Raw genomic sequence first — 13,756 nt, forward strand, 5'->3', positions numbered from 1 at the left:
TGCTCACACAGGATGACAGCAGGAAAGCAGAAGCTCTGACCAAGACAAAAGTAGAGACTGCAGACAAATATTAAGTACCACACCCAATTTTCACAACCTGCTATTTTATAGCTGTCTTTTGCTGCAAACTTTGGCTCTATGAGGGCTAAAGAAAAGATCCTACTATACCGAAAGCACAGATCCTTAAGCCAACAGTCTCTTCCAGATACCAACAGAGCAGTAATTTCTAATTCCAGTTGTATAGCTCTAATTCTGCACAGTAAGTGGTACTGGCACACTCACATTTAAGTTTTAGGTTATTTGATATTTCTGAAAGTGCAAACATATGCAAATTCAAAAAATTGTGACGAGAACAAATAATTTTGTTCACAATTCTTTTGTCATGCAGTCTCCATTATACAGTTATTGCACAAACACCCTCAGAACTAAAGAAATGATCCAATACTGAGAAAGCAATTTCTCAAAGGGAATTAGAAAAGAAATTGTTAAAAATCCCAGGCAAATACACTGAAACATGGCTTTACACAATGTAAACATCAGAAACCACTTCAACAATCATTACCTGCAAACATTTTAACATTTTTTTTATTTTACAGCCTATCAATAATGTAACAGAAAAACAAACTTCACCTTTATCACATCGATAGCCATAGTAACCCGGCAAACAATGACAAGCAAATGAGCCCCAGTCTCCAAGACACCTCCCATGAATACCACAGGAAGAAGACCCCATGGTCTCACAGCTCCCATCCGTAAGTGTGCAGCCAGGGAAGCTATTCAGGGACTCTGCAGGAGACTGAAGGTCATATACCTTCAAGAGAAAATTGTATGACACCAAAATATTATTTAAGAAACGCTTACACCTCACTCTTAAACAGAAATAGCTATGCCACATAACAGTCTGTTCTTCATCTGCATTGCTTAAGATGCTAAGTTTGCTTTTTGACATTCAGATTTCAGCTTATTTTATCAAGACCATATTTTGCCTTTGAATAAACTCAACTGACTATGAAAGCCAAAAACCCCTAGTATTTCCTAACAAAGCAGACAGCTGGCATAAATATACCATTATACAATTGCCATTCAGAAGTTCCCTGAATGTGCAAAGAAGCTCGGAAGACAGCTGCATGAAGCAGGGGATACACAAAGGCACAGTTTCTGGCTCACAAATACATCTGTTTGTAATTGAGAAATAAATTTTCAAGGTAGTTATTGCAATTACAACAGCAAAATCCAGAATTTTCTTGTATTTTACACTGATGCATATTACCATTGAATAGATGAATGGAAGCAAAAATTTCAGGTGTAACACAAATGTCCCAAAAATTTAATAAAGAAGTTTACTCCTTTGCTTAAGCAAAATGTTACACTTCTCTTACCTGAGTATCCAAGATGAAATTACGCAAACAACCAGAAAAGTGTTTGTGTAGCAATTGTGGGTAGGAATATGGTAACGATTCTTTTACACCACCCAGCTGTAGAACATGGTTCACATTCAAATACCTTTAAAAATTATATGAATAATAAAAATAGATGTGAATTACCTTCAAATATAGGCATTATATAAAAAGGCATATAAATAAACATCCACGCTGCATTCCCAAATAATAAAGGCTTTATAAAATAAGACAAGAATGCAACTATTTTATCTACTTCTTTCTCTGAAATACAGTCAAACAGTGAGCAGAAGCTGGCTGTTTAAAATAAAGGGTAATTTTTTTAAGCACGACAGTGAAATCTATTTGGAGTTTAACTGTGGGACACTATTACAATTCATGTATGTTTGTGTTCAAGTCCGGAACAGCTGTGATATTCTAGACACGATGTTCTCCTTCAAGTGCTTCTGTATGTGCACGTTCATCCTGTACTTTGGGAATACTACAACAAAGACTGTTTTGTGCATGACAAAGGCCAGAAACCTGAAAGTTGGGTCAATGTGGCCTGAAAGGTACAGGCCAGGCTCTGCAATGTCTCCCAATCACCTCTCTGAGCCAAGGAATTCCATGTATTTTAGTCCTCACAGAGTGTCTTTTCCCCCTAAGTTATCAACTCAATTTTTTGTTTTCATTTGTTCTTATATTTTTCCCTTTTTTGTGTGCTTTTTTGATGACCAGAAGGGCTCCATGCATCTGCTTGCTGGGACTATCTATTCCACAGCTCAAGTATCTTTATTAGTACAAAGGTTTCCCTAAAATACCACCTGAATATTCCTCACTGTAACTTAAGGCCCTATACAGAAGAGATTGTCTAAATCCTTTTTGTAGTATTCTTTTATATACAATGAGACTTTATATCTCTCCTTGGTTTTCCCTTCTTTCAGTTAAGTGACCTCAATTCCTTCATTCTTGATAGGTCTTATTCTCAAGGCAAGCTGATTACAGTCATTGCTCTTCTCCGGACTATACCCAGCTGGTACACATCTATCCTGCACTGTGGTGCACAAACTGGACCCGGGACTCCAGCTGAGGCCCAACAGTGCTAACCAGAGTGGAATGATTATTTTCCACATCTTGGAGATCTAGAGGTATTACTGTGTAGTGCTTGCCTTTTTCACGTTAACGTGGCATTGCTGACTGACGCACTTTCTGACTACCGTCCGTATCTTTTACTGACCCTTATCAGTTGTTCCCTCCTCTCTATTTGTGAGGCTAGTTGTTTCTGCCTACGTGCAGTACCCGGCCATCTGTCATAGTGGAAAAATACAGTGTATTTCCAGGTCCTGTTTTCAGTTTGCTGAGATAATTTTTAATTCCAAGCCATGCCCTCCAACACACTGGTCATTTCTCCCAGCTTGGTGTCATCAGCAAAGGGCAATAAGCATCAGTCCAAAGGATTGAATTATACTGAATCCAAACCCTTGCAGAATGCAGCTGAACACATCCTTTTGCTTTGAATGTAATAACTGCTTTTTGAATAAGATTTTGCAACTTTTTCAATTTTAACTGAGGGTAAGGGCAGACCCAATAGTACAAGCAATTTAAACCACCGGAGTCATTATCGCACTTTGGCTGTATTATTTTGCTGGAAAACAAACACAGGTGGATTGTACATCTCATTACGAGATGCTGCAGCCCACAATCAGGCACACCAGCACCAGCCTATTTTAATCAGCAGTTTATACAAGCACACCAGGCTGTGAAGTGAACAGCTGAGGTATGGATACATGTGCACTTTCTCTGCTATAAAGGCAGTAACCTTGGATCAAACGGAGACCCTGATGTGTTAGTCTGCCTTAATACATTCGCCAAAGGTTGTCAGTAGGAGCCTTCAGACTTATACCAATCAGATAGTAAGATTGGTTGAGGATCCAGAGTTATTGCCATTAAAAAGTCAACTAGCCTAATTCCATGAGGTTTTTAAGAACAGGCTTACAGTGGCTCGATAAATAAAGTCAAAGGAGAGAAACCCTGTGGGTAAGGGATGGTATACAGTACCCACAAAAGCTCCAGTATTAGCCACATAGTGTTCTGGGGTTGTCATTTAGTATTGCAACACTAGTCAGAGGAAGACTTGTTCCTTAAAATTTGTTTCGTGCTTTAAGATCCGGACTTGGCCCAGAAGGTCCTAGAGAAAAGCAAATGCTTTTATGCTCCTAGTCGTTAATAACTTTGCTTCAATTTGATAGGTAAAATGTTCAAAGGCCTTAGAATGAACTTGGCGAATCTCCAGAAATGTACCTTGCTCTTCGTGGAACTGACCCAAAGACTTCACAATTTGTACGATCTTCAGTGGACAGCCATTTGCCCACTCCTTCTATCTCTGAAACAACAGCTGCACTGCAATGATCCAAAATGAATCGAACATCCTATACCAAAACATAGAATTATTGAATTAAGAGTTTCTGTAAAATTCAATAAACAAGTTATATCAAATTTTCATCTTTTTCTTTTTGCATAACATCAAGCAAAAACGGTTGGGTTTTTTTCCTGTTCTGTTTTCCACCTTGCAATAAACAGTAAAGCCAAAATGGAACCATTTAACAAAAGACAACACTTAACTCTGCATTTAATTTATGCTTCTGAGTAGTTTAACCACTTTCACAAAAACTGTAACTGCATTTGCAAATAAATAATTATCTGCTTTTTGTGCATAAGTAATTGATTTCAGTGTCCAAATGTGTACACCAAACGTGCAAATTACAATTAAGCCTTTATGCACATTCCACATGTGTTGCACAGCTTAAAAAAAACAGGAAAAAAGATTCCTCTGATCCCGGAATATGGATTACAACATGGGTAGATTTGGAATTCACAATGCTGTCTTCCCAAAATTCGTATTACTCATCAAATCTACAAGCACAGTTAGAATAATACGTATAATTACCCAATCTGGTTTTTCTACCCTCCTGTTTCTGCACAGGCAAATGCTATTGGAAATACAAATATCCTGATGTGGAAAAAAAAAAAAGAAATCAAATAACTGACCTGACCATTGGTTCTGACTTCTAGTTGATGCCATTTTTTGTCTGCTACATTCAGGTGACTTGGAAACTGCAGCATCACAAAACCTGAGCCATGGCTCATCTTCAGCACAGGAATACCACCAGAAAGTTCTAATACAACATGAAAAAGAAATTAAATTCAGCTATGAGAATCTTTCCATTTTGGATTTTTTAGCAGTTAGTGAATGTACCAATTTAATGGTTATTGCTAGTCACATAAAGTGGGGTTCACTATAGAAATAATTAGAATTATATTCTATGACTTCTATTATGCAGAAATAATCACTCAATATAGTACTTATTTTTATACTTTAGATTGTGCCACTTCTTTGTCAAAACGCTGGAACTAATTCCTGTTAAGCAATGTGCAATTTTATAATGCCCTAAAACAATTAACACATGCAGGTTTTACTCCCTCCTATCTTCTACTCAAATTTACAAGTAACTGCAAAACAAAGCAAAAAAGTTAATGATTAACAATATCCAACAACATTACCTTTCAATTAATTAGGAAAATATAAAGTACCAACCTTACTGTGCATCTTGTATATTAATTCACAAAAAAGAAGCAGCAGTAACCTTTTAAATATGTGTCAACATAAGGCAATGAGTTCTACTCATGTATAAATTCTCCTACAGTGGCACGCTGAGGCTAGATTCATCCATCAAATCATTGCCTGTTTAAAAAAGCGCAAAAATGCCCCAAGACTGAAAGCAGTTTAATTGGATTTCTTTTCTCACCAAACTAGATAAGAATGGCATGTGACTAAGACTGCATTTATCATGTAATACCTGTCTTCAAAGTACCTAAATTTCTTTATAGCACTACAGTTTTCCTGGGGGGAGGGTATTTTTTTATATATATCAACCTATCTATTTTGCTTTCCCCTTGATTTCTACAGCTCTGTGATGGACCTAAAGCCATAGATGCAGGCTACAAAAATAGACATCAAAGAACAACAACCTATTAGGAAATGTTTCAAAATATTTTCAAACCAGAAAAAAAATTATCTTAGAAGATGGAAAGACAGAATTCATACTCTAACTACTACACTGTTCACAGGCAACCCGCTCCCAAAAGCCATTTAATTTTTTCACACTTTTGCAGAAGTACCTATTGCAATAAAGTTTTCTGTACTCCCAGGTTCTGGACTTGATAAAGGTCCACTGTATAGTAGAAGTCCATCTGGAACCACAGTAATAAACTCTAGAGAAAGTGAACTTTCAAAACAAGGCCTGATGGGACGAAACCATGCATAACCATTTCCATGGAAACTGTGCTTAGTCTGCTGGCAGTCTGGTCCATGAAATGAAGCAGGACAAAGGCATCTGAAAGAGCACAAACACAAAACATAGTCAAAATTCCCCAGTGTTCAACTTTTTTTTTTGGTTTTACATGCAACAAATGTAGCACTTAAATCACATAAAAAACCAGCAGTGAAACAATAAAGATTTTAGCTGAGTCTCAGGGGTGCTTGGCAATTATTAAAATACCTAAAAAGTACAAAGCATATTTATCCACTACACTATCTCCACCCAAAAAAAGTATTTTTGAGGCCATGTTTTTGAGAACAATGAATTATTTCACTAAATAACTAACATAGAACACTAAACATCAGTTGGTCAATTTATTTCAGAGAAAACTCAGGGAGGTTAATTCCTAGCTAGAATAAAAGCAGTATAATTTCACTAAAGGAATACTGGTGTGTGCCAGGTGATGCTATGATAGAGCAAGTTTCCTACCTAAAGTTTTCTAAGCTCCTTATTACCTGTTGTTTAAACCACATGTCACTCCCCCTACATCCCTGCTGCTACACTGATATTCACCTTTATTATTACTCTTCTGGAAAAAAGAAAAAAAAAAAACCAGAGCACACTTCCCATTCCTTCACAGAATCATAGAATCATTTAGGTTGGAAAAGACCTTTAAGATCATCAAGTCCACCACTAAACCATGTCCCTAAGCGCCTCATCCACATGTCTTTTAAATACCTCCAGGGACGGTGACTCAACCACCTCCCTGGGCAGACTGTTCCAATGTCTGACAACCCTTTCAAGTAAAGAATTTTTTCCTAATATCCAGTCTAAACTTCCCCCGGTGCAACTTGAGGCCATTTCCTCTTGTCCTGTCACTTGTCACTTGGGAGAAGAGACCTACACCCACCTCGCTACAACCTCCTTTCAGGTCATACTGAATGGGGAGCTCTTAAAAAATGACACGTTAATTATACCACTGTTTTTTCCCCAGGGTTTTCTGTCTTACTTACACACTATTTCCACCGCTTTCAGGACTACAGCACCATTATTGGGCTGTTAGTAAAGACCCTGTTGTCATTAGGTTTACACTCCAGTGTACTTGTGGGTTTTTTTGTTTCTCCTTCAGTCAGAAGTACATTTATGATTTTTTTTTAGACCTGTATCTTGTAAGCTCCACTCAACACTTCAAAAATAGAAGAAAGAAAAGTAGGAGAATCTGCAATACAAGTTTCCTCACCTGTAACCATTCAAAGTGTCAATACACATCCCGCCATTGAGACAAGGGCTTCCAGGGTAGGAGGAACAAGACCGATGAGCGCGGTCCCTAGCTGAACAGGTGCAGACTGCACTGATGGTGGTTGTTACTGAGACAAATGACACGCTTCCAGTATCCATCACGGTTGGGATGTCACTCACAGCAAGGTAGTTTGTACAGCCGTTGCCCTCACTACAGTTTGCACTCCTACATTCATCTACATCGATCTGTGAAATGTTCAGTTGTAAAGCTGACTGGATCTAAGAGAAAATACAGTTTAACACATCACCAGTCTCTTCCTAATAAATGCTTTTACTTACTCCTTAATTTCTGAAAAATCTAAGCCATCATAGACGACTTAATAGAATGTTTTAGTTTCTTGAGTATTAATTAGTAACATCCTTGACTACACAGGCAAGCAAAATGATTTGACAAATACAGGAAAAATGTAAAAAAAATTTACAGTAGCAGTATTTCCTAAAAATGTAACCATTGACACAATTGACTGTGAATATGTTAAATCTGGCCTACTAACATTATTTCCAAGGAGCAAAGCTCTGAGAGCAGCGATACTCCACCTTCCGAGCTGTGTCACCTGTGTCACACTGCTCCGCACCCTGACAGCAACAGGCTTGTTTTAGCTCAAGCCAAGATAAAAATTCTTCCTCATGAGTTATACCCAGATATTATTTCTTATGTTCTCTCACACATAAGGATACAGACACAGGAAAATGCAGGGCTGAGCTGCATTCAATAATAATGTCCACAGACAGTGGCCTGACAAGGACCACGGTAGCAGTTAGAGTTCAGCCTACTGATTCGTGCCCCATAAACTTACATTTAATGTCAAACTGTCTGAAACCATGCAGTCAACTTAGCATACTGGATACTATATTCAATTCTACATTAACCTTTGCTAGGTCATTGTTTTTATCATTAACTGGGGTTGCATCTGAAAGCCCAAATACCCAAATAAAAGAAGAGCCTCACTGTATATATAGGTCTTGTAACATAGTTAATAGTGTCTCCGCAGTTTACAACTTCTGACCCGAACAAAGAACTAGCAGAAAGCACAAAGAAGGGAAGCAAGCTGTTCACAATAAGCCTGAGGACAGTAACAGGGCTGCCATTATTTCAGATCTGTTGTACTTCAGCCAGTAGCCTCTGCACTGGACTAAGTTACCACTAAGTTTGTTCCCTGGCACAACAGATTTCTTCCTTCTACTTGTTTGGGGATTTTGCACAGGTGCCTATAAAGCTTCAGAATTTGATTTGTATTTGGTGATTCAAATACATTAAAATGATGTGTATGTAGTGCTCAAACCTGAACACAAGAGACCTCACTACTCTCACAGTGGTACACACTGAGATATACAAATGTAAAACTAACATGAGATCAGGCTTAGACTCTCTTTATTTATACATTTAATAGGTATTTTTTCAAAAGATAAAATGTATGACAAATATTTTAAAAATAGGCTTTGATAAGACCAAAACAAATACATGAATACTAAAGCGCTTCTATTTTTCTTTAACTTGTGCAGTCATCTCAATTCACCACTATAAGAACTTTGACCTTTATAATCAATTGTCAGTACATCCTCAAATATCATAACATGTATTGAAAAACATGTCCCCAAAGGCACAAAATATACTTTATAATGACATGATGCATCCTGTCAATGCAGTTTTGTGTCTGCTGCCCACATCTATCACCATTAGTGGAGGGTCTATAATGCACATTTAGACAGCACTGTAATACTGTTATAGAAAAACATAGCATATATAAACAACCTTAGCTCCTTTACAGTATTAGGATGGATTATTTTTCTGCTAAATAAAAATAGTTGTTGCAAAGCTATATCCCAAGGAGGTAATGCAAACATAGTATTTATTTAGCAATTCAATGAATAATTCCAGTGCTAATTACTTATTTTCTATATTTATAGTTAAACGCATGTACAAAAACTACTGGAGAAATTCTCCAGCTATGATTGGTTTTCTCTAAACTATTAGTGATTACTCACTAGAGCTATTCATTAAATATTGAAAGGTGATATATAATTAATATAAACATATTTTTTCATTAAAATATGTGAAACAATCCCCTTGTTACCACTATGATGAATTCACCTGCCATATATTATGGCACAGAATATTTGAAATCTATGCAATTTTCTGTATTATTGTTGCAGTAATTCAATAAATATGCAAAAGAAGCAGTCGTTATGCTTCATGAATACTATCTGTCTCTGGTATTTCCTACTTGGTCACTCTGAAGAGTCTCATAATCCACACAACTATTTAAGATACAGTAAGATGAAGGCAGGTGGTAAGTTAAGGTATTCCTATTTGGTTCCCATAATCAGGCAGACTCTACCATTTCCACACAAATGGAAAGTGGTGTTTTCTCTTCAGGAAAAATCCTCCATAAGACGTACCACGTATTAAACTCAAATATGCCCCCATAGCCGCAAATGACATGTCAAAAAGTGCTACCTTGTCCAGGGCAAGTTACAAGCCAAGCAGTGGCATCTCGCCTTTGTGCAAGGCAGCAGCTTTAGTGTGTATTCAGCAGCATCTGCAGGACTTCAGCAAAGCCAAAATCTGGAGCACTACAGAAAATAAAAGTGGGGCCAAGACAGACTGTGTCTGGGTAACTGTGTCTGAGTTAGAGGGCATGAAGGATCTGGTAAGAGAGTAGGACAGTTAGGGAAGAGAACACTTACATTCAAACACTATTTTCCCCTTGTATCAGTAAAAAAAGTTGGGGGAAGGTGTCACTTTGTATTTAAAGTTGTCCTTTGGCAAGTTAAATACAATCACAAAATTGGTTGTGTCCACCTCACTCATCTGCTGTAACTGTTCTTCTAACCTGCATATTCCTTACAGCAGGATTTTTTCTATGGACTGTCATCTCTTTGTACAGTAGAATTTCCATCCGGGTGGCATCAAGCCTCTACTGTAAGTGTCTAACCACAAGCTGATGATTTGGGTAGTTCCATCAGCATCTGGAACATCCAAAAAGCTGTCATTTTCAAGACATTCTCTGTACTACAGTACCACTTTGGCTCCTAGGGATTCTTCTGATTTCATATTCAAAAGTCTGATAGATTACACAATGAAACACTGACTGGAGAAAACACAGTTACCTGTACCATGATGGGAATGGAGAGCCATCTTTCAGCAACTAAAAAGTGGTTATATTTATTGAACCAAAAGTTAGTACAACCATATAATAATTGTATGTACGGGACTAAGGAGAAGGGAGAAAGCTTGAGTCAAGCACTTGCTTGACAAGTGTTTTTGTCCTGAGTGAAACAAAAACACCTTATCTGTAGATCTAGCATATTCTTTCACTGAAGTTTGGGATATATAGCTTGCAAACTCAGTATCTGGGTGAACTACATAGATGCATAATAACCCTAGAGAATATACCTCGTTTTTAAATGCCGCCATCTCAGCATGCAGTTTCTCAGGTCTGTAATACGACGAGCCCCCGCGGACTGCAAATCTTACATCTGTCTGTTTTCCATCAACGTTCGTCACACTGAAGACAATGATATCACTAAGTTTAGCAGGTAACATTTTTGCTAGTAATTCCTTGAACTTGTCATGTCTCGTTTTGCCATGTTCATCTATCCTTATGAACTCCTCTGCTGTGACATCTGAGTTTGGGATTCAAAAATAGATAAACATGAAATACTGGGAGACAACAGGTTAATGTCTCAATTTATTTCTTATTTAACAATATGAAAACATTTCGGGAAGTGCCCTACAGTGATAAGTAAATCAAATATTGATATAATAATACGTACATCACATAATCATTCAGTTATAGAAGCAGCTGATCTAAACTCTCACCAGCAAATAAAACTAACCTGATAGACGCACAGTGGCAGAGTTTTGTATGGTTTCATTTTCCAGTTCTTTGACATGGATTTTTACTGTAGATATAACATCAGGACAAACTCCATCAGAAACTCTAACTTTTAAGTTGTATATTCCTTGAGCAGTGTTATCCATCATCATTAAAGAACCAGTCCTCTGATTTAATGTGAAAGACCTGTACATAAACCTTCAATCAGGAAACCTTAATAAATCAAAATTGAGAACTTACTCTATTCATTAACATTATTCAGAAGGCCTTAAATGTTACTATGAAGGTTACAGGATCAAAACTTATGGGAATTAGCAACCAACCTCAGAAAAGCACCAGAAACACCTTAATTCAGAACTGACAATCTGCAGAGCTTATAAAAAGGTGTTTCTGCCACTCTCAAATCCCCAGACTTTCCCAACCCTGAAAAAAGCAGTGCGTAGTTGAACCATGGTGTTCAACATAGTCATCATGGTAGGTCTATGAGATAAGTAATAAAAAGTGACAAAAACCACACAAAATCGTTCCAGATGCTCATTTATCCATCTGGAACAGGATAAAGTCTGTATGAAATCTCTGATATCATCTTAATTTGCCACCTCAAAGGGACAGTAATCAGTAATTATGGAAATATTCCATGACCACCATTATGGAACAGTAACCTCTTAATATGGAAACAGGCCCAAGGGCTGCTGACGGACAGAACAATCAGTCTTTAATTTTGGGCTATATAAAGCTTTTAAACTCTTATTCACAGTGGAGACAAAAATTCACATACAGAAAATGGATGTGAAATGAATTTAGAACAGCATACAATTATGCTATATGCCATCTTACTTTATGGTATGAACAAATAATGTATAAGCAGGAATTAAGGATCAAATTCAACATTTTAATTAACAGAAAAAACTCCACTAATTTAAGAGTCATGGTTTTCACAAGCAATTGTAAATTTAGCCATCAATGGAGATCACCAAATTCCCTTCCAGTTTTGATGAAATTATTCCATTCTGCCCTTTTAAATTTGGGATTTGTATTCCATCAACTCTATAATTTGAGGGCAAGTATTAAAACTCTGCCTATTTTTAAATTAGATCTTACAGAATGCACATTTTTAAATAAATTACTGATGACATCTGACTAAAAATCATCATCATGGTGTGATCCCGCATTCTCTTGGAAAAAATATTTCATGCATTAATTTCTTAATACATAGTTACACAAGTAAAAAAGAAAAAGTGCATTCAGAAGGTACATTCCTTAATACACTCAACAACCCTGGCTTTATGCACGTGCTGGACACAGAGGAACACACGGTATGTAAAATAATTACTGAAGCATAAACATTTCTCATTTTGACACAAATACAATCCTCACTTGAGCAGTTTTCCTTCAGATAGAAATGTTTTATTGTCCCAGTCATCTTGATCTGGTGCAAACACTTCTCCAAGCACTGTTGTTGACCATTTTCCTGTTGAGATAAATTATAATAAATCTGCATTTAATTTTTGCTTTTCAGTGCACTTTGTATTTTGCCGCATGCATTACTGCATTTATTATTTTCAGATTCCTGCTCAATTTGGTGATGGTTATGATCCAAGATTCTTGAAAAAATGCCTAGCCCGTCATATGATTTCTGCCAGTTCTGGAAAGGTGAGTACACTATGGATGTCACATGAAAGAAGAAAAGCTGAAAACAACACAAAACAACAACAGAATGATATGTAAATACAATTCTATATAAAATTCTCAGACACAAAAAAAAAAATTAAAAATCACCACATCAGGAGTTAATCCCCAAATGCTTCATTGCTACTTTACTATTTCAAATGGCACACCAGTGAAATCCAGCAAAAGAGGGAGAGCATCTTGTGGGGTGCAGCTGGGAGAGAAGGACATGGCTGAGAAAAGGAAATGGGCAAGAAGCCACCAAGCTGTGCCAGTTCTTGGCCCTTTTTTCAGGCCCCTGTGGGCTGTCACAGAAGTGGAACATCCAAGCATCTGTTTTAAAACAGCAAAAAGAGCAACTCCAGGGAAGGAGACATTTGAATTCCACAGCCAAGATCCAGCAACATGGGAAATTTTTAACATTCGAATCTGGAGCCAATCCACCCTAGAAACTTCATTCTCTCATTTCTATGGTAGGATCTGGTCACATCTTTCTCTAATTTAGGCCTACTGAAATCAGCAAAAATACCTTCTGTAGATTAATCTTCTCTAATATTTGTCAGAAATTCTACCATTGCAAAGATAAGTGAGATATAGCCAAGTCTATCTGGAATTGAATATTCACAGAATTCACAGAATTGCTAAGGTTGGAAAAGACCTGCAAGATCATCAAGTCCAACCATCAACCAAAAAAACCCCAAAAAACAAAACAAAAAAACCCCCACCACCATGCCCGTTAAGCCATGTCCCACAATGCCACGTCCACAAATCTGGGGGACACTATCTGAGGACAGGCGTAATAAACCATGCTTAATAAGGGTCACCAGGACTAGTTTAAGGTCAAGTTTTACAGGTAATTTCAAGAAAAAACACAGTAATAGAAATTCAAGACACATGTTAGAAAATATTATTAAGCTGTTCGTCCTCTGGTAAACCACTCTGATGAGAAAATGTAAAGCATTCACTTTATGGATGCATTTGCTCTGCTCTCTGCCACTACAACGTTAAACTTCATAGTACTGTGGCTGCTCTCACAGAGCAGCTCTTCTGCTAGTATTTCTTGAAGGAGGTACTGTGCACCGTTCAAGAACACATCCAGAACAGCTTTTTTTTTTTCCAGCTCAAAGACTACATGTTCTAGGAAGCAGTCACTTATTGCACCCCAAAGATTATTCTTTTCCTAAAAAAAGCACTGACCCAGCTTTCTCTTGGATCCTTTCTTGCCAGCAGAAAACCTCCCTCCCCAAGATTTCTA

General features: G+C 37.3%; 1 protein-coding gene across 1 annotated transcript in view; it reads right to left on the reverse strand.

Moving 5' to 3' along the window:
* The window catches only part of LOC104257371 (neural-cadherin), a 66,264-nt gene that overhangs the window by 10,532 nt on the left and 41,976 nt on the right, over positions 1–13,756 (reverse strand). The window contains exons 19-27 of the mRNA XM_059824956.1: positions 12,211–12,304; positions 10,835–11,019; positions 10,392–10,621; positions 6,936–7,213; positions 5,556–5,770; positions 4,425–4,552; positions 3,678–3,805; positions 1,380–1,503; positions 631–811 (exon numbers count right to left, since the gene is read on the reverse strand). Coding sequence (XP_059680939.1) covers positions 631–811; positions 1,380–1,503; positions 3,678–3,805; positions 4,425–4,552; positions 5,556–5,770; positions 6,936–7,213; positions 10,392–10,621; positions 10,835–11,019; positions 12,211–12,304 — 1,563 coding nt within the window. The remainder of the gene's footprint in view (positions 1–630; positions 812–1,379; positions 1,504–3,677; positions 3,806–4,424; positions 4,553–5,555; positions 5,771–6,935; positions 7,214–10,391; positions 10,622–10,834; positions 11,020–12,210; positions 12,305–13,756) is intronic.

The sequence above is a fragment of the Gavia stellata genome, chromosome 15 (genome assembly GCF_030936135.1).
Source record: "Gavia stellata isolate bGavSte3 chromosome 15, bGavSte3.hap2, whole genome shotgun sequence".
Classification (NCBI taxonomy): Eukaryota; Metazoa; Chordata; class Aves; order Gaviiformes; family Gaviidae; genus Gavia; species Gavia stellata.